The 19,980-nt window shown below is 41.4% G+C and overlaps 1 protein-coding gene and 1 long non-coding RNA gene across 3 annotated transcripts in view; both read right to left on the bottom strand.

Moving 5' to 3' along the window:
• LOC106924394 (zinc finger protein 385A-like) overlaps positions 1-19,980 on the bottom strand; it is a 48,463-nt gene that overhangs the window by 17,315 nt on the left and 11,168 nt on the right. Inside the window, exon 2 of the mRNA XM_014998085.2 lies at positions 5,922-6,067. Within this exon, the coding sequence (XP_014853571.2) occupies positions 5,922-6,067 (146 nt within the window). The remainder of the gene's footprint in view (positions 1-5,921; positions 6,068-19,980) is intronic.
• On the bottom strand, positions 12,533-17,161 carry LOC148159651 (uncharacterized). 2 transcript variants are annotated; one of them, XR_015762841.1, is made up of 4 exons: positions 15,869-17,161; positions 14,762-14,855; positions 14,035-14,190; positions 12,533-13,243 (listed from the first exon to the last, which is right to left on the bottom strand). It is a non-coding gene; the product is annotated as an uncharacterized LOC148159651 (long non-coding RNA). The 2 variants fall into 2 exon arrangements; XR_015762840.1 differs by lacking the exon at positions 15,869-17,161 and having other exon boundaries at positions 14,762-15,653.

Here is a 19,980-nt window from a genome sequence, read left to right as displayed (position 1 = left end):
GTCGCATCAAACATTCAGCAGCACACGGCAAATTCAGACGCCGTCATTCATCCCTCCTATAGAGCACATAAGGCTTTCCACTGAGGAAATGTGGACGGGAGTTGAAAGAGTGAAGGTGAACGACGGGGGAAGCAGCAGCAGAGGAGGAAAGCAAGTCTAACAGAGAGCTGGAGATCAATCAGTGATTTAACATCAGCAATCTTTTTCATTCACATCAGGGTCAGAGAGCCCTGATTACAACCCCCAACAGTTCTTGGTGATATTGATTCATGTACCAAACATTTAGTTTTCATTTTATTGTCAAAAACTCATTGTATTTGTACAGCAAATTTCAGCAAGGAAGCATTTCAAAGTGCTTTGCATTATAAAAATACAAAGATACAAATAGAGCACAACACGTGTGAATTTTTGTTAAAAAAAAAAAAAAAATTCAAAATAAAATGCAACTTTGTGACTGGAATTATGAAAAAAGTGGATAGAAAGTGCAAAAAAGAAAAAAAAATCAACAGTGGAATGAAAAAACTCCCACAAAAAATGTAAAGACATGCACGTTTTTTTGATACATTCCATATTTAAAACATTGTGCTATAACCTAAAATTAAAGCGTCTAACCCAGTCATTTCTAAATGAAGCGCATACATGTGGCCTGTTATTTTCATTGAAGGGTTTTCCTGCTATTCTTTTCCAGCCGACTCGTTTGAGCGCCCTGACCTGTTGGTGGGGTTTGAACAACCACAGATCTGGGTGTTGCCTTGGTTAAACAGCCAACAGTACACTGAGGTTTTACTCAGCCTATCATCTCCGGCTCACGCTGAATGCATGTTGCTATATTAGATCGTTTACACCATGAAGCCTCGGGCGGCATCGGGAGCTCTGTAATTGGTCTGAAATCCTGAACGTTGGTCCAATAAACTGCAGATACCTACACGGTGTTTATAGAAGTAGTTGTGTTATTTAATTCGTGTAGCTGAGTAGCAGCAACTCAGTGATTCACAGGAGAAAAACATAAGAAGGAAAAACAAGAACATTGCTGTGGGACAGTAAAGGAAAATAAAGAAAAGTTACTACAGACAAAATCATTGATGTTCCAGTTATTATTAATCAAAGGCAACTCTAAACAAAGGATTTAAAGGAATTCAGTGTTTAAACACTTTTGCAGTTTTCTGGAAGTTTCTTTCAGATTAGAGGCACAGAGAAGCTGGATGCTGCTTCTCCGTGTTTGGTTCTGGCTCTGGATGCAGAGCAGACCTGCTTTGCTCTGTTTTTGCCCATTTTTCTCTGGGCCAAACTAAATCAGACTGAACATTGAGCGTCCATGAATAGTAATTTTACAAGAGCATTCGTTCAAGTGTTTACCCAAACAACAGGCTGCTGCCTGTTCCACTGTGGGGACGAAGCAACCATGTCCATCTGCACCAAAGAGTTAAGTTCACTCTAAGAAACTGCTGCTGCATTCATGTTTTTAATGCAGGTTTTGTAGCTGCGAGCGCGGAACAATGAGACACATACTCTGTTTCTTACTTTAGTCCACAGTCTGATTGATGTTTCCCGCATTGCATCTTCTCGCTGCACTTCTTTGGCCACCTGTTCTCGTCAGGATCTCCATCTGTGCACCTGTCCCCACTGTTACGACCTCATTAACTTATTTTATCTACTCCCTGTCTCCTCTTTCACTCTCTCATACACTGGAGCTTTTGTTGCACCTGCACTCTGTCCTGTTCGCTTTGTATCGCATTTTTCACTACGCAGCACTTGGATTGGTTGACATTTCTTAGTTTTAATTGTTGTAAATCCTAAATTAAATAAGACTGAACTCATTTACTGCATTGGTGCATTAAAGATTTAGTCATCCTCAGTCTGCTCTTCAGGTAACGATCCAGACTTTTGGCATTTTGCCTTATTCTCCTCTTTGATCTTTTAAGGAAAAACTCTAGAGAAATTCAGTTTGTGAGATCATCAAAAAATGTCACAGTTTAGGATTAGATTTTCTTTGTGTCATCTTGAGATTAGTTGCTTTCTAATTGAAGTAATGAAACTCCTTTTGTGAGGATGACATAAGAAAGTCAGTTTCCTCTTTAGTAGAAGCTAAAATAAGAGTATTTAGTTACATTCATCTGTGTGTTTTTTAATGACAGTTTAAGTTTATTTCTACATCACAAACAAATCAAAGGAAATGACATTCTGTCATGATTCAAGAAGAAAATATGAAGATAAGAAACGTTCTTTATTGATCAGTGCATTAATGTTAAAGATCATGAGCGTAAAATTTATAGTGAACAGTAGGGCTGTGTAATTTTATCGATTCTATGATGTTTATCGATATTTAACTATCGATTTTTTTCATCGGTGAGTATTGATAAATTAAGTCCTATTTTCAGTTTTATGTCAAATCCAGATGAATTAAATGACAGCTATCACACATGACACTTTTTACCCAGTTGCACATGTAGATTAAAAATGACATGTTACAAAACAACCAGTTACAATTCATTTAATAATGAAATAGATAAGTTACTTTCTCTAATATAAGTGAATAAGACAAAAATGTTCCCTTTCTGCATAATCAGATACACAAAGCCACACAATTAACATTTGAACAAAACATTTATTATACCATCAGTTCAATTAATTTAATCCAAGTCTATGAAACAGACACAAAATGTCACCAAAATCCCTCCGTCCCTCTAAAATCTTTCAGAAAATCCTAAAAATGTATCTAATTGTATCATTTACTGAATATTGTGATATATATTGTATCGTGAACATAATTTCATGTGTCGTCTTGTATTGTGAGATTAGTGTATCGCTGCAGCCCTAATGAACAATGAAACTGGTAAATCGTTTTTATGAAATTTGTAATAAATTGGGTTTTTTTGTCTTAAGTTAATTTGATAAAATTGTTTTGAGACTGCAGACTTTCCAGCTGATGATTTCAAAAAGAACAGAAAAACTTTACGTTTGTCTCCACACAAACACCAAGTATTCTCTGTAACCTCTAAAGCCAAACCTCAGGCTAGATACTACGATTTAAATATGTAGCTGAGGATGACAAAATCATAGACTTTGTAGTAAATGTTTCCAGCACAAAGAGAGAGTGACTTGAATTAAGGCGCTTTGACGCCACTGGTCACCCTAAATGTTGTCAACGAAGCGGGATGAATCACAAAGCTTTGCAGGGGTCGGTCTGTCTGAGTGCATGCAGATGAGAACACTGATTTTGTGTTTATGCATCTCTGTTTGCGACCAGCTTGACCTTCACATGAAACCCAATCTGGAAATGAAAAGGAGCCGCAGAAAATGCTGACTGCGGAGAACACAGCCTGTGCCTCTTATTCGATTGATTAGCTGTAACTCATTTTATTGCAGCAAACCACTCGGCTGTGCTTCTTTTCAATCACGCTGAAACCGGCTGTGCTGAATAGAAAAACAGCTGTCACCCCCATCATTTCAGATGACACAATGTACAATAAGATAAGATGGGCTTTATTGTCCTGCTGGGAAAAATCTGCCTTGGTATAAATAAAACACAAACACAAACAATGGACTAAACTGTAAATCGTGCAACCACCTCTAGGAAGTTTGCCCTGCAGAGCAAGTGAAGAGTTAATGACACAAACAGACGGGGACAGACTCACTGTACATATTTTAACCTAAGTGCAGAGGGACAAGGGAATGCTTGAAGCAATTACTGCATCTCTGGGGAGCCTTTTACTGCCGGCCCGAAGCAGGAATCTCATTCTCTGAATTCAACCACATGGCTAGGAACTAATATTATTCCATAAACTTGTCTAATTATCGCTTGTGAAAAAATTGAGCTTATACTGATGTGAAGCTGAGAGCTTTCAGCTGTTGTATCTACGTTGAGTCTCTTGAAGACAGGAAGGATTTCTTCAAGCCCAAATATGTGACAAAGTTGGATAATATCAATTATTAGACTGGATTATAAACTTAAAATCTATAAACCTCATTGTTACCTTCTCGGGCATCTAAAATCCAGTATCCTTCACTTCTTGTTATATATGTATGTATTTCAACATATGTCTGTCTGTAACATAGAGATTATTGAGTATTTCTGTGTCAATATATGACCACAGAAAATCAGAGACACCAAATTAGTGTTTCTATAATATCAGTAGATGCATCAGCATTTTCTCCAATTTGGTGCAGAAATAACAGAGGATGTTGTTTTAGGTTATTGCTGAAGGGCGTAAATGATGCTCAGTTTTTGTCTGAATTGTACTCTGGGTTCAGGTGTTACAGAATCTGCGATCAGTGTAGTTCATTCGGGTCTTTATGTTGCAGTCTAAGCTGGTCATATTGATGTAAAATAAGAATGAATAATTCTCCTTTTTGTCTCCACACTGTATAAAAAACCTCTGTTCAGTCTAGAGTACTCCAGTTCACTCTAAATATTTCAGATGTTGAACTGAAGATGCTCCAAAATGCCACATTCCTTCTAAAAGGAAGGAACTTTATCACTGAGACCAACTTTACTGTCATGATATCTGAACTGTACAACCTAATGTTCTCAATGCTTATGGTGCATCTCATTGGACTCAGAAACGTGATTTTCTGAGTTCCCAGTGGAGCTGACGACATTGACGCCCCCAGAAGCTGCTGGTTGTCTACTGGGAACCTCTGTAGCCTGGAGTTCAGCGTGGCTGCCACGGAAATAAAACAGTGAAAGCTGCAGGTATTTAGTAGCTTCTGATGCTTTGTGTCTCACTCAACCAGAGGTAGATATAGTAATGCACCATCTCTATTTGTGACTGAATTTGTTGAGCGTTTAAAATCGTAAAATGGTGAAAGATGCGTTATTTTGAACTTTGTTAGCGCTACAACAATTAGCATCTCCCAGTGGTTTTTCAACATGTTGAACTCTTAATGTCATTCCCAAATCCAAGGCTTGACTTGCAATTTTTAAAAAAGCAAATGAAAAGGTGTGTGCTGTGAAATGAACATTTAAATGCATGATAGGTGTTTCTGCTTCCCTTTAATGAATGGAATGACGCCCTGGTGGAGAGCCATAAATCAAAATATCAAAACTGACACCAAATTTGATTTGACAATTAGATGGTATTTAAATGGGAGCATCTGGGTTTTGTTTGCATTATTGGTATCTCTTTTTTACAGCTCTGGAAAAAACTAAGAGAGCACTTAAAATGATCAGTTCTCTGATGTTACTTTTTATATGTAAATGTTTGAGTAAAATGAACATTGTTCTTTTATTCTGTGAACTACTGACAACATGTCTCTGAACTTCCCAGCAAAAACTTAGTATTTATTTGCAGAAAATGAAAATTGGTCAAAATAACTAAAATGATGCAGAGCTTTCAAACCACAAATAATGCAAAGAAAACAAGTTCATGTTTATTTAGAAACAACAAAACTGATGTTTTAACTGAGGAAGAGTTCAGAAATCAACATTTGGAGGAATAACCAGGAGGTTTTCAATGGGGTTCAGTGCAGAGGGCTCTTAAGTTTTCCTGGAACTGTTGATGTACAAAAAGTCTGAATAATTGTTTTAAAATGCCTGTCTTGTTCTGTGCTTGTCTCTGAACTGGCGTTCAGATTTTCTTCATGAAAACACAATTACATTCAGTCCACGGTAGAGCTGATGTGAACGGAGCCTTTAATAACACAAATCCAAATTATTTGTATTAGGCAACCAGGAGCATATTTATAGTGTTAATTGGGTGGTTTATTGTTTGATCTCATAGTCTCCTAATAGCAATTTGTGTGTTTTCCTCTATAAATATTGCAAAAGTAATTTCAGTTTTGATCAAAAGTACCAGAAGTTGTTCCTGTCCATTTTATCAACATCCAAACTTTAAATGCTCGTCTATTCTCGCCTTTGGAGGTAAATGGTAGTGATTCAAAGACACATCGCTGTGTCCACATGCTGGAGTGTGAGAACTCACGGCGTTAAAGTTGTGGAAGAGGCCGATGCCGGCCGGATGAGGCGACTCCAGGGGAAACTGGAGGAAAGGCTTCATGTCCAGAGGCGACGGGAGGACAGGTGGGTTCCTGAGGAAGGCAGGGACCGGCGCCGGTCGGTTTACACTTCCTGTTGTAGATAGAGAAGAAAGCAAAACATTACATGCTTAGATGATGTAAATCAATACATCTAAGTCCCTGTATATCACCATGGAAACAGAAAACAAGAGTATGGAAAAGTACTTTTGTTCATTTCCTGTCTAAATCATCCCATTTGGTTCCAAAAGAAACTTTTGCCACACGAGCAAAACTCATCAAGTCAAAAGGACTCATGGACCAAGAATAAAAAATTACAAATTACAGTATTATTGTTATTTTTTTGTTATTCATCACAGATCCAAAACTTAAAAAGGAATTTGCTGTATGAAAAGAAATGCATGTAGTTTTCTAATTTTGTTTAAACTCAGTTGAACAGATTTAATCTCTGGGGTTTTAATCTGCGCAGTTTGGGTCACTTTTCTTTCAAAGCACTTGCTTTATTTAGCCAAATTTAATAAATCAAGTAGAAGGCGATTTGGGTGCAGATGTCGGCTTTTCAGTAAAACTCTGTAAATAAATGAACTGTAAAAGTTTCATTGTAAAAATATGAATATTTTGTGCTGTTGCTCGTAGCATTTTCCACTCTAAGGAAACTGAGTTGGTAATAATTTTATCCTGATTAAAAACAAAACGTTTAATGAACAAACCTGTATCATTTTTGACCTGCAGTAGGGGGTGACACAGAGAAATCAGTCCAAGGGCCACAAATGGCCCCGAATATACCTGAATTAAGCTTCACTGACTGATGCTGAATGCAAAGCAACTCACAACTCGTTTTTCTCCTTCGGTGTTTAAAATGGAGTGGGTTTGCTCTAAACCCACTCCATCATCTTCTCCACCTCTTCCCACCCCACCTCTCCTCTCCTCACTTTACTCCCAGTAGCTCAGCGGCAGTGAACGCTGCTCTTGAGGAGTCTGCTGTGACGGGCAGGAGGGCTAAGCTCCTTAAGCCTCGCAGCTGGGCCGCTGCAGATATCAGTCTATACTCAAATTCTCTCTCTCTCTCCAAGCTCTGTTTTCTGTTTCCATTTCATGGTCGCTTACTCCACCTGCCTCTGGCTCCCTTGTTCGCCCTCTCAGCCCAGCACCGATTCTTGTGTTTTGTTCATCTACATTTTTCACAGCTGTTCCAATGTTTCTTTTCTGGATTTTGCAGATAATTGGTCAAAGAACTCGGTGTAACATTTTCTGTGGTCATTATAGCATTGCTTGATTCTGCCATTTTATGATGAATACTCAACATTTTGTGTTCAGAAAAACTGTACATTTTGATGACAAAAGAAGATGCTCCTTGTTTTGGCAACATTAAAAACTTGAAGGACTTAGAGGGGAAACCCTTCTTGTGGTGATGCCGTTTTGTGTCTCAACCTGCTTCCATTTTGTTTCAATGTACTTAACCATTGCAAATTATTTTATTTCTCCTGGTGGTTTGGATATTAATAGGCTATGATCATAAACCATCATTGAAATGAATGTAGATCTCATTTATAATTTATTAGTTACTGTGTATTTGTGCTGCATCTCATTTTTAGTTGATATTAAACATCCCTGATGCAGGAATGAATTGGTGCCAAAACTGCTAAAATATTAAATGTCCAGTTGCCTAATTGACCAAAGTGCTTCACAGAGCAATTTGTGGATTTTTCTGTGGAACAAAATGGCCAAATTTATACGCATAATTGTTTTTATGCGGCCCTCTTGACTCTAGAGGGCCACATAAAAGGACCTTCAGCAACATTTGTGTGCTTAAAAATTAATTTTATCAATTAAATCAAAGTCTAATTTACTGCCAAATATTCATCAGATGCAGAGATAACAATTCATTTGTATGTTAAGTTTGTTAATGGGTCATTTTATCATCTGGTCCTTTGAGGATTCATGATCTCGTTATGAACCAAAATGAAAATGAGTTTGACAATCCGCTGTTCAAACTCAGGAAGGGAACATCACTGTTTGACTGTGCAATAAATCACGGTGTTAGAAAACATTTGTGCTTAGAGCTTTGAGCCTAACAGGGAAATAAAATACAGAATTCAAAACATTTGGGATCATGTGGGGTAAAAAGTTAGACGTCATCACGTTCCCAGAAAGAAACATCTTTTTTTTTTGCATATAGAAACACTGCGTGACTTTATATGCAACAATAACTAATGTAACAGGCATTTTTACAGAGTAATAACTCCTGAACTTTGACAAAACTGTTCAGATCTGCAGAACCAGAAATGCCAGCAGGTGGATCAATACCAGCGATGGATGTTGACAGGCTTAGGTAAAGTGTGAGAGTAACACATTATTGTGTGGACTGTGGCAGATTTAATACGTAATATTCAGCCTGACGCAGGGCACTTTAATAGTGTCCAGCTTCTGTCAGTCTCTGTGTGTCCCTCACTCTGCTGTCCATAACCGGGACCTTACCTTTTAATAATACTTCACACACAGTTTGATCATCATCAGTAGCGATGGCAGATTAATTTTGGCCTTTTTAACATTTGTACAAACGTGCCTTTTTTCGAAATAGGATGACACACAACATGCAACTTAAAAGTTAAAGCAAGATCTGCAGTTAAGTGTTCTGATTAAAGTAAAGTTAAGAGTCTCATACTGTCTCAGCCTCAAGACATTAATGCTAATCCCAGCTACCCCAAAATGAGAAAGTTTAGTCTTTTTTAATGTTGTGTCTCTTCATACGGAGGATGCACAAGTACATCTCAAATACTTTTAAAAGATTTATTTTAGTCAAGTATTTCAGATAACGAAGCACATGATTGCAATTTGATGGTAATGAGCCAACAGATGATAAAAACCCAACATTCAGTGTGTCAGAAAATTAAAAAGAGAAACATTTTGTGTCACACCCTCATCAGCAAATTATCTCAAAGGTTTCCTGAGCCTCTAAATGGTCCCTCAGTCTGGGTCAGATGTCCAGAAGGCAGGAACTGACAGCTTCCACATCACATAAATCACAAAAGGTCAGAGCTGATGCAGCTGCTGCATCCAGACATATTGATAGAAAGTTGAGTGGAAGGAAAAAGTGCACAGGGATAATCATTCCTAAAGTCAAATCACTCCTGAACCAGAATCAACATTATAAGCATCTTAATCATTACAAGAAATGATATTGTTGAAATATTTCTCTCTATGTGTGATGATTTTTTTTAATACATAAATTTCACTCTCTGAAATGAGTGAAAAAATATATTGAATTATTTTTGAGAGATATATCTGTAAGTATCTCTTTTTAGCACATTTTCTAATTTTGAGCATAAATATACAAGGATATTTTGTATGAACCTAAAACAGAACTTCCCAAAATGTTTTCCTAAATATGTTTTGCTCAGCAGAATTTGGAAATATGCAGTCGGCTGTGTTTAGATCAGCTTACGGCGCATTTAAAACAGCAGCTCATCGCTTAATCTGCACTGTATTCAGGCGGTTCGTCTGTAATGTTTCAGCTGTGAGGTTTAATACCGGCATCATCACTGTTTCCCTTCAGGTTAATGAAGCTTATTCCTGACGCGCTTCTGGTAAATCTGAAGCTCATTTTACGCTACATTACAAGTGAAAGGTCACAGCCCGTCTTCTATTATAAATCTCTATTTAAGATGCAGACGCTTACACGGGAGGGAGGTTCTGTACAGTTCTGCACCATCGCAGAGCCGCTCGGTTTGGTGTGTGTGCGAGCGTGGCAGCACCGTCCTCCCTGACCTACCCTCCTTCTGAGTGATTTACAATGACATCAGATAAGCGAAACGGCGTGACTCTTCAGCAGCAAACACGCCGGGAGGGGTGGGAGCATTGATCGGACACATTCTGAGGAGCGTTAAAGTGTTAAGGAGCTGCCAAACTCAATAAATCCAGGCACCACTACCCAGCCAGCATACCCATGTGGGCCCCATATGGGATAAAAGTGGGCTGCCAATATGGGCCCCAAATGGGTTTGTCCGCGGGTTCCATGGTGGCCCCACATGGGTTTGCCCAGTTAGATTTAAATGGGTGCTGACTGGGTTTTGAGTGGGGCCCAGATGGGTAACTTACATGAGGCCCATCTGGGCCCCACTTGGGAGCTTTCATTAATTTTTACCTGGGCCCCAACTGGGTCTAAACTGGGCTAGAATATGGGTACCAAGTGGGTTTGTCCGCGGGTTCCATGGTGGCCCCACATGGGTTTGCCCAGGTAATTTAAATGGGTGCTGACTGGGTTTTGAGTGGGGCCCAGATGGGTAACTTACATGAGGCCCATCTGGGCCCCACTTGGGAGCTTTCATTAATTTTTACCTGGGCCCCAACTGGGTCTAAACTGGGCTAGAATATGGGTACCAAGTGGGTTTGTCCGCGGGTTCCATGGTGGCCCCACATGGGTTTGCCCAGGTAATTTAAATGGGTGCTGACTGGGTTTTGAGTGGGGCCCAGATGGGTAACTTACATGAGGCCCATCTGGGCCCCACTTGGGAGCTTTCATTAATTTTTACCTGGGCCCCAACTGGGTCTAAACTGGGCTAGAATATGGGTACCAAGTGGGTTTGTCCGCGGGTTCCATGGTGGCCCCACATGGGTTTGCCCAGTTAGATTTAAATGGGTGCTGACTGGGTTTTGAGTGGGGCCCAGATGGGTAACTTACATGAGGCCCATCTGGGCCCCACTTGGGAGCTTTCATTAATTTTTACCTGGGCCCCAACTGGGTCTAAACTGGGCTAGAATATGGGTACCAAGTGGGTTTGTCCGCGGGTTCCATGGTGGCCCCACATGGGTTTGCCCAGGTAATTTAAATGGGTGCTGACTGGGTTTTGAGTGGGGCCCAGATGGGTAACTCACATGAGGCCCATCTGGGCCCCACTTGGGAGCTTTCATTAATTTTTACCTGGGCCCCAACTGGGTCTAAACTGGGCTAGAATATGGGTACCAAGTGGGTTTGTCCGCGGGTTCCATGGTGGCCCCACATGGGTTTGCCCAGGTAATTTAAATGGGTGCTGACTGGGTTTTGAGTGGGGCCCAGATGGGTAACTTACATGAGGCCCATCTGGGCCCCACTTGGGAGCTTTCATTAATTTTTACCTGGGCCCCAACTGGGTCTAAACTGGGCTAGAATATGGGTACGAAGTGGGTTTGTCCGCGGGTTCCATGGTGGCCCCACATGGGTTTGCCCAGGTAATTTAAATGGGTGCTGACTGGGTTTTGAGTGGGGCCCAGATGGGTAACTTACATGAGGCCCATCTGGGCCCCACTTGGGAGCTTTCATTAATTTTTACCTGGGCCCCAACTGGGTCTAAACTGGGCTAGAATATGGGTACCAAGTGGGTTTGTCCGCGGGTTCCATGGTGGCCCCACATGGGTTTGCCCAGTTAGATTTAAATGGGTGCTGACTGGGTTTTGAGTGGGGCCCAGATGGGTAACTTACATGAGGCCCATCTGGGCCCCACTTGGGAGCTTTCATTAATTTTTACCTGGGCCCCAACTGGGTCTAAACTGGGCTAGAATATGGGTACCAAGTGGGTTTGTCCGCGGGTTCCATGGTGGCCCCACATGGGTTTGCCCAGGTAATTTAAATGGGTGCTGACTGGGTTTTGAGTGGGGCCCAGATGGGTAACTCACATGAGGCCCATCTGGGCCCCACTTGGGAGCTTTCATTAATTTTTACCTGGGCCCCAACTGGGTCTAAACTGGGCTAGAATATGGGTACCAAGTGGGTTTGTCCGCGGGTTCCATGGTGGCCCCACATGGGTTTGCCCAGGTAATTTAAATGGGTGCTGACTGGGTTTTGAGTGGGGCCCAGATGGGTAACTTACATGAGGCCCATCTGGGCCCCACTTGGGAGCTTTCATTAATTTTTACCTGGGCCCCAACTGGGTCTAAACTGGGCTAGAATATGGGTACCAAGTGGGTTTGTCCGCGGGTTCCATGGTGGCCCCACATGGGTTTGCCCAGTTAGATTTAAATGGGTGCTGACTGGGTTTTGAGTGGGGCCCAGATGGGTAACTTACATGAGGCCCATCTTGGCCCCACTTGGGAGCTTTCATTTTTACCTGGGCCCCAACTGGGTCTAAACTGGGCTAGAATATGGGCACCAAGTGGGTTTGTCCACGGGTTCCATGGTGGCCCCACATGGGTTTGCCCAGGTAGATTTAAATGGGTGCTGACTGGGTTTTCAGTGGGGCCCAGATGGGTAACTTACATGAGGCCCATCTTGGCCCCACTTGGGAGCTTTCATTTTTACCTGGGCCCCAACTGGGTCTAAACTGGGCTAGAATATGGGTACCAAGTGGGTTTGTCCACGGGTTCCATGGTGGCCCCACATGGGTTTGCCCAGGTAGATTTAAATGGGTGCTGACTGGGTTTTCAGTGGGGCCCAGATGCCTCATTCCAGTAGGAACAATGGGGTCTTTCTCACCTAACCTGAAAGTGAATTACATTAATAGATATACAATCTTAATCAACAAACCAAAGTATTAAAATGCTTTAGCACAAAACCTGCATTAAAGAAAAAGAGATGAAAAATGTCTTTTGGTCAAGGTTTTTATTTGGTAATTTAAAATATTCAGTTTTTTTAACTCGTCAATTATAAGAGCTTTATTGACACAGAGCAAATGATGCCACAAGAAATGCACTGGCAAAAGAAATCTACAAAATTATTCATATGGCAGATTTGAAAATAACAGAAACTAGTTTAATATAACAAATGTATAAACATAGATCTATATGTAGATATATAATTATCTATATAACTAGATTTCTAGCTATGTAAATATATATTTATCTATATATATATATAGATCTATATATCTAGTTATATTTCTAAATAACTATATCTTGTTATCTAGATAACTATGCATCTAGTTATGTAAATATGTATAGATACATAAATGTATATAGATCTATATCTAGATATGCAACTATATAGATAGATCTGTACATCTATATATAAATACATATAAATATATATCAACACACACACACACACACCTACATAGCTCTTTCACACTACATTTTTGTCAAATATTTTTAATAACCTATATGCCACACTTGAAAGCTCTCATACATCATTGTAACTGTCCATCTTGGAACCTGCCCACCTGAGTCTGAGCTGGCTGCCTCCCTAGTCGCTCTAACTTTTCTATTTCCACCTCTGTCCGGGGCTCCAGTAACCCACTTCGAGTGCCTTTTCCGTATCTTTGTGTGATTCCGTGGATGGATCCATTTCTTTTAAGTGCCCCTAAAAAACAAGCAAAGGTAGAAATTGCATTAGTGTTTTACTTTTAGTACAATGTAACATTAATGAAATGTGCATCTCTTCCCCTTCAAGGGGCAGAAATGCTTGCAGGGATCTGCCAAAATCAAAGCACTCTGGAGTCATTATTATTATGTACATAGAGGTGTGCAGATCGATCAGCAATCATAATCGGTTAATTTCCGTGAAAATGTGTTTGATTGGTGATCGCTGATCACGGCCTCTTGTTGCAGATCACCTGTATCTCATTCGCAGCCTGTGTGTGCAGCTGATCTACTCTTTCCGTCACACTGCGCAGACTTTTTAATTTTGCCAGATAACATGTTATCATTTATACCTAAAGTGAAAAAATAACAGCCAATCCAGATGATCGGCAGAGATGGGCCCCATGGGTGATCGGTATCAGAATTGGAAGCAAAAAACCTGATCGGAGCATCCCTAGTACACACACTATATTCTTATTGTAAATTTAAAATATATTAATGTATATAAATCAACTACTGACATAAAGGTTCTATCATGGTCTTGTATATTTTGTTAATACTGTTTGAAATGCAAACAATATTACCTTCAAATTTTGTCAGCAATCAAATCTTTAAGTTCTTGAGAGCACAGTGAAAGAATACTATGTGAATTAAACCAAAAATTGAAGTCTCAGTTTTTAATCTTAAGAAAAAAAAAAAAAAAAAAGATTACTAAAAATGAACAAAAGGCATAAGACAACCAAAATTAACAAATGTTCAAGAAAAAACGTGAATATAAAAACTGATCTTTACCATACAAAACATCAGAGACGCAGGTCCCGGAACTTGTTTCCTATGTCGGCCAAACAGGTTGAACTGGAGGGCCAATTCAGGGGACATGAGGAATCGCACAGCTTGTTGTACTGCATCATCTAAGGACCCTCCTCCAATTTCTGCAACCATGACAACCTTAAGTATAATGACAATTACAAGACAACATTTTAAAATCAGGACACATGATACATTTAGTTTTTATTAATTGATTTGTTATAAGCTATATATTGTTTCACACATATATAGTTTATAAGCTTACTTTTTATACATGAACAAAATGCCAATTGTTAATGTCTGTATCAATTTAAGTCAATAAATTTTGAAGGAAGGAAAAAGTAAAGCAAGGAGAACCAAATGGGTAAAAGAACTGAGAGCAGCTCAAATGACAACCAGGGAGACAGAAGATCTAGAGCAGTGGTTCTTAGCCTTTTTTGAGGTACCGAACCCCCCAGTTTCATATGCGCATTCACCGAACCCCCCCCCCCCTCCTTGCCCCATCCCTGCGCTCCTCCGCAGCACTGATTGGCTAAGCAATGTAACGTGATCCTCCGCAGCAAATGATGGCAAAGCGGCGCATCACGACTTTACACAAGTTTTTTTTCCCTCCGCGGCAGAGGCTCCGCCGAACCCCTGGGGTTCAATCGAACCCAGGTTAAGAACCACTGATCTAGAGTTGTGTGTTACAGAAGTCCCTGTTCCACGTTACCTTCTACGTCGCTTTTCTGGAATATCATTATCTCTTTGAAGATCTGATGTCACTTCTGCCCTTGCAAGCCTTCTTCACGCTTCTCCATAGTAGTCTGTAGAAAATAATTTTTTAAAAAGTATTAAAACATTGGTAAATCTAAAGCTCCCATTTGCATTGACCAAACAAATGGCTAGTTGAGACCTAAACACCCACTTGTCATGTTTTTTGCAGTCAAACGATGACAGAATAAAACGCTTTAAAATGTCACTTACACAATAAAACAAACATGATTTTAAAATATTTACTACTATGCCTTCATTCTATTTACAAAAAAGCTTTTATGCCAAATATACTGAAACCACATGGGCCCCATTTCGTGTTGCCCATTTCTGTCCCATTCTCAGTTAGCCCACAATAATGCTGAATACAGTCTACATTTAGCCCAAATGGGCTGACAATATGGGTCCCATTTTAGGTTAAACATATGGGCCTCCTGTAGTTAGCCCAGACAAAACCCATGCCCATTCATCATTACCTATCTAGCCCATAACGACACGATTCAATGCAGTTTCATGAAGAAAAAAATATAATAATAATTAAAAATGCACAATTAATGGATCCCAGCTATGCATGCTGGCTTAATTGGCTGCGAGAAAGATTGTTAAAAACCCATGTACACAGAATGAAAGCGAAGTAGTTACTCTTTATAAATAATGTAAGTGGTTTTATCGTGTCAAGGTACTTTAAAAGCAACCTCCGCTAGCAACGTAGATTCATAGTGAACCGATTTTATTCTGCCGCGTTGGCGCTCAAATTTACCGGTGAATGGCGCCGCAGCGTATTTGAAAATGATCTGGCCCAGAACAGTTTGAAATCGCTCTGCATCCAAATATTCTTACCTCAATAATGGCAAATGACTTATTGTGTGTGTTTTAACAATATAAAAAAAATCACCTAAAAGAAAAACAAAAAAAAAGCCAAAAAAAAGAAGAAACAACTAATTAGGTCTTTCGGGGTACTCCGGTCATCCGAACCATTACGAGCAACAAATGTTTTAACTAGCGATTTAAAATCTCTCCCTAAAATTTGATACAATACAGACAAAACAGACAGAAGTGTACTTACAGATTCTTTAGTAGAAGGCCAGCGAACCTGCAGACTCCGCGCCAACGGACTGATGGGACTACGTTTGATTTTGAAACCGCATATCCATCCGCAGTTAACAATTGTACGTTCTCCAAGAAACACGAGATTAATTTTGAGAGTAATACATCGGTTTAACAAATGTAAAACCGATGTAGCACTCACAAATTTTCTCAATAAAAATAAATAAATATAGTCGTCCTTATTCAAATGTGTTTTGGAACTACTTTCTTTAGTGGATGTGTAAAGTATCTACTTCAATTCACCAACCTTTATTGGCAACGGTGCCAGAGAAAAAATGAACAAAAAGGTTAAAAAGATTATTGAAAAAAGATTAAAAGATATAAAAAATAATCATTAATAGAAATGTTTAGTTTTTTTATTTTATTTATGCTGACAACTTGGAAAATGTTTACAGATGAAAAAACAGATGCTAAAAATTTTACTCTTGTCTTTCTCACTTGAGTTTTGTTTGAATTCATTTTCTAAACATTTTGTAATATTTTTCACGATGATCTGATCTGAACTATTTCTCCAAATAAGAATTAAGTCCTTCTGTGAAAAAGCTGCAATGAACACTTTGGATGTCTGAACATCCTATTGATAATAAAATAAAATTAAATTACATTTAAAAAAAGAAGCAAGGACAAAAGTCCACTCTGAACCATTACCTATTTTGAGTGAGCAGCAGAAGATTATGCATATTTAACAGATAATGTCACAAAAATGTTAGGACATCTGGACTGTTCTAGTGTAAAATAATAAAAAGAAAAAATGCTAGGACTTCAAAGTGTAGCTTGAACAATACTGAACTGGTTTAAAAAATAAAGCATTGAAGCATATTTTGGTCTTCTGGAACCCTAGTGTAATGTCGGTGTTAGTAAATGAGCCAGACACAGAAATCATGTAGTGAGCATGGTTCAAATACAATACCTCTTTATGACCTCCAAGACGAGGTAACCATCCAAGGAGAGCTTTTCATTTTGTAGAAAGCTTATACAATTGCTTCAACAATTTACCTTTTATCAGCTCCAATACAGGCCAACTGAGTAACAATTTCCTTAGCTAAAGGCCATCAATCTGACATCTCATAATTTTTTTCAAAGTTTTTATAATCTTGCTCTTGCAGCTTTTGCTTTTGACATATAGTAAAAAGTTTAAAAGTGACAGGGTAACCACATTGTCTAATCAGATTTAAAAAAAATTTTCCCATTACCCCACATGAAAAAGGATTTAGGTCTACATTTTCCTGCCCAGGTCTAACCCATGTATGGTCAGCCCATGCTTATGTCATGTGGGTACAATGTGGTCAGCCCACATGGGCTTCCCATGTTGGGCCCATGATACTGAAACTACATGGGCCCCACATAGTGTTGCCCATTTTTGCCCCATCCCCAGTTAGCCCACATAAAAAAGGAATGGGGCCTACATACGCATGCCCAGGTCCAACCCATGTACGGTCAGCCCATGCTTATGTCATGTGGGTTCAGTGTGGTCAGCCCACATGGGCTTCCCATGTTGGGCCCATGATACTGAAACTACATGGGCCCCACATAGTGTTGCCCATTTTTGCCCCATCCCCAGTTAGCCCACATAAAAAAGGAATGGGGCCTACATACGCATGCCCAGGTCCAACCCATGTACGGTCAGCCCATACTTATCTCATGTGGGTTCAGTGTGGTCAGCCCACATGGGCTTCCCATGTTGGGCCCATGATACTGAAACTACATGGGCCCCACATAGTGTTGCCCATTTTTGCCCCATCCCCAGTTAGCCCACATAAAAATGGAATGGGGCCTACATATGTATGCCCAGGCCCAACCCATGTACAGTCAGCCCGTGCTTATGTCATGTGGGTTCAATGCAGTCAGCCCATATGGGTCCCACATAGTGTTGCCCATTTCTGCCCAATCCCCAGTTAGCCCACATAAAATAGGATTAGGGTCTACATTTTCCTGCCCAGGTCCAACCCATGTACGGTCAGCCCATACTTATCTGGTTTCTATGCAGTCAACCAACATGGGCTTCCCATGTTGGGCCCATGATACTGAAACTACATGGGCCCCACATAGTGTTGCCCACTTCTGCCCCATCCCCAGTTAGCCCACATAAAAATGGAATGGGGCCTACATACGCATGCCCAGGTCCAACCCATGTACGGTCAGCCCATACTTATCTCATGTGGGCTCAGTGTGGTCAGCCCACATGGGCTTCCCATGTTGGGCCCGTGATACCGAAACTACATGGGCCCCACATAGTGTTGCCCACTTCTGCCCCATCCCCAGTTAGCCCACGTAAAAATGGAATGGGGCCTACATAGGCATGCCCAGGTCCAACCCATGTACGGTCAGCCCATACTTATCTCATGTGGGTTCAGTGTGGTCAGCCCACATGGGCTTCCCATGTTGGGCCCGTGATACCGAAACTACATGGGCCCCACATAGTGTTGCCCACTTCTGCCCCATCCCCAGTTAGCCCACATAAAAAAGGAATGGGGCCTACATAGGCATGCCCAGGTCCAACCCATGTACGGTCAGCCCATACTTATCTCATGTGGGTTCAGTGTGGTCAGCCCAAATGGGCTTCCCATGTTGGGCCCGTGATACCGAAACTACATGGGCCCCACATAGTGTTGCCCACTTCTGCCCCATCCCCAGTTAGCCCACATAAAAAAGGAATGGGGCCTACATAGGCATGCCCAGGTCCAACCCATGTACGGTCAGCCCATACTTATCTTATGTGGGTTCAGTGTGGTCAGCCCACATGGGCTTCCCATGTTGGGCCCGTGATACTGAAACTACATGGGCCCCACATAGTGTTGCCCACTTCTGCCCCATCCCCAGTTAGCCCACATAAAAAAGGAATGGGGCCTACATACGCATGCCCAGGTCCAACCCATGTACGGTCAGCCCATACTTATCTCATGTGGGTTCAGTGTGGTCAGCCCACATGGGCTTCCCATGTTGGGCCCGTGATACCGAAACTACATGGGCCCCACATAGTGTTGCCCACTTCTGCCCCATCCCCAGTTAGCCCACATAAAAAAGGAATGGGGCCTACATAGGCATGCCCAGGTCCAACCCATGTACGGTCAGCCCATACTTATCTCATGTGGGTTCAGTGTGGTCAGCCCAAATGGGCTTCCCATGTTGGGCCCGTGATACCGAAACTACATGGGCCCCACATAGTGTTGCCCACTTCTGCCCCATCCCCAGTTAGCCCACATAAAAAAGGAATGGGGCCTACATACGCATGCCCAGGTCCAACCCATGTACGGTCAGCCCATACTTATCTCATGTGGGTTCAATGTGGTCAGCCCACATGGGCTTCCCATGTTGGGCCCGTGATACTGAAACTACATGGGCCCCACATAGTGTTGCCCACTTCTGCCCCATCCCCAGTTAGCCCACATAAAAAAGGAATGGGGCCTACATACGCATGCCCAGGTCCAACCCATGTACGGTCAGCCCATACTTATCTCATGTGGGTTCAGTGTGGTCAGCCCACATGGGCTTCCCATGTTGGGCCCATGATACTGAAACTACATGGGCCCCACATAGTGTTGCCCACTTCTGCCCCATCCCCAGTTAGCCCACATAAAAATGGAATGGGGCCTACATAGGCATGCCCAGGTCCAACCCATGTACGGTCAGCCCATACTTATCTCATGTGGGTTCAGTGTGGTCAGCCCACATGGGCTTCCCATGTTGGGCCCGTGATACCGAAACTACATGGGCCCCACATAGTGTTGCCCACTTCTGCCCCATCCCCAGTTAGCCCACATAAAAAAGGTATGGGGCCTACATACGCATGCCCAGGTCCAACCCATGTACGGTCAGCCCATACTTATCTCATGTGGGTTCAATGTGGTCAGCCCACATGGGCTTCCCATGTTGGGCCCGTGATACTGAAACTACATGGGCCCCACATAGTGTTGCCCACTTCTGCCCCATCCCCAGTTAGCCCACATAAAAAAGGAATGGGGCCTACATAGGCATGCCCAGGTCCAACCCATGTACGGTCAGCCCATACTTATCTCATGTGGGTTCAGTGTGGTCAGCCCACATGGGCTTCCCATGTTGGGCCCGTGATAC

This window comes from Poecilia mexicana, unplaced genomic scaffold (assembly GCF_051168715.1).
Source record: "Poecilia mexicana isolate PSO_F unplaced genomic scaffold, ASM5116871v1 scaffold_5, whole genome shotgun sequence".
In the NCBI taxonomy this organism is placed as follows: domain Eukaryota; kingdom Metazoa; phylum Chordata; class Actinopteri; order Cyprinodontiformes; family Poeciliidae; genus Poecilia; species Poecilia mexicana.
Note: the sequence above shows the minus strand (reverse complement) of the source record. Positions and strands in the feature narration are given on the sequence as shown.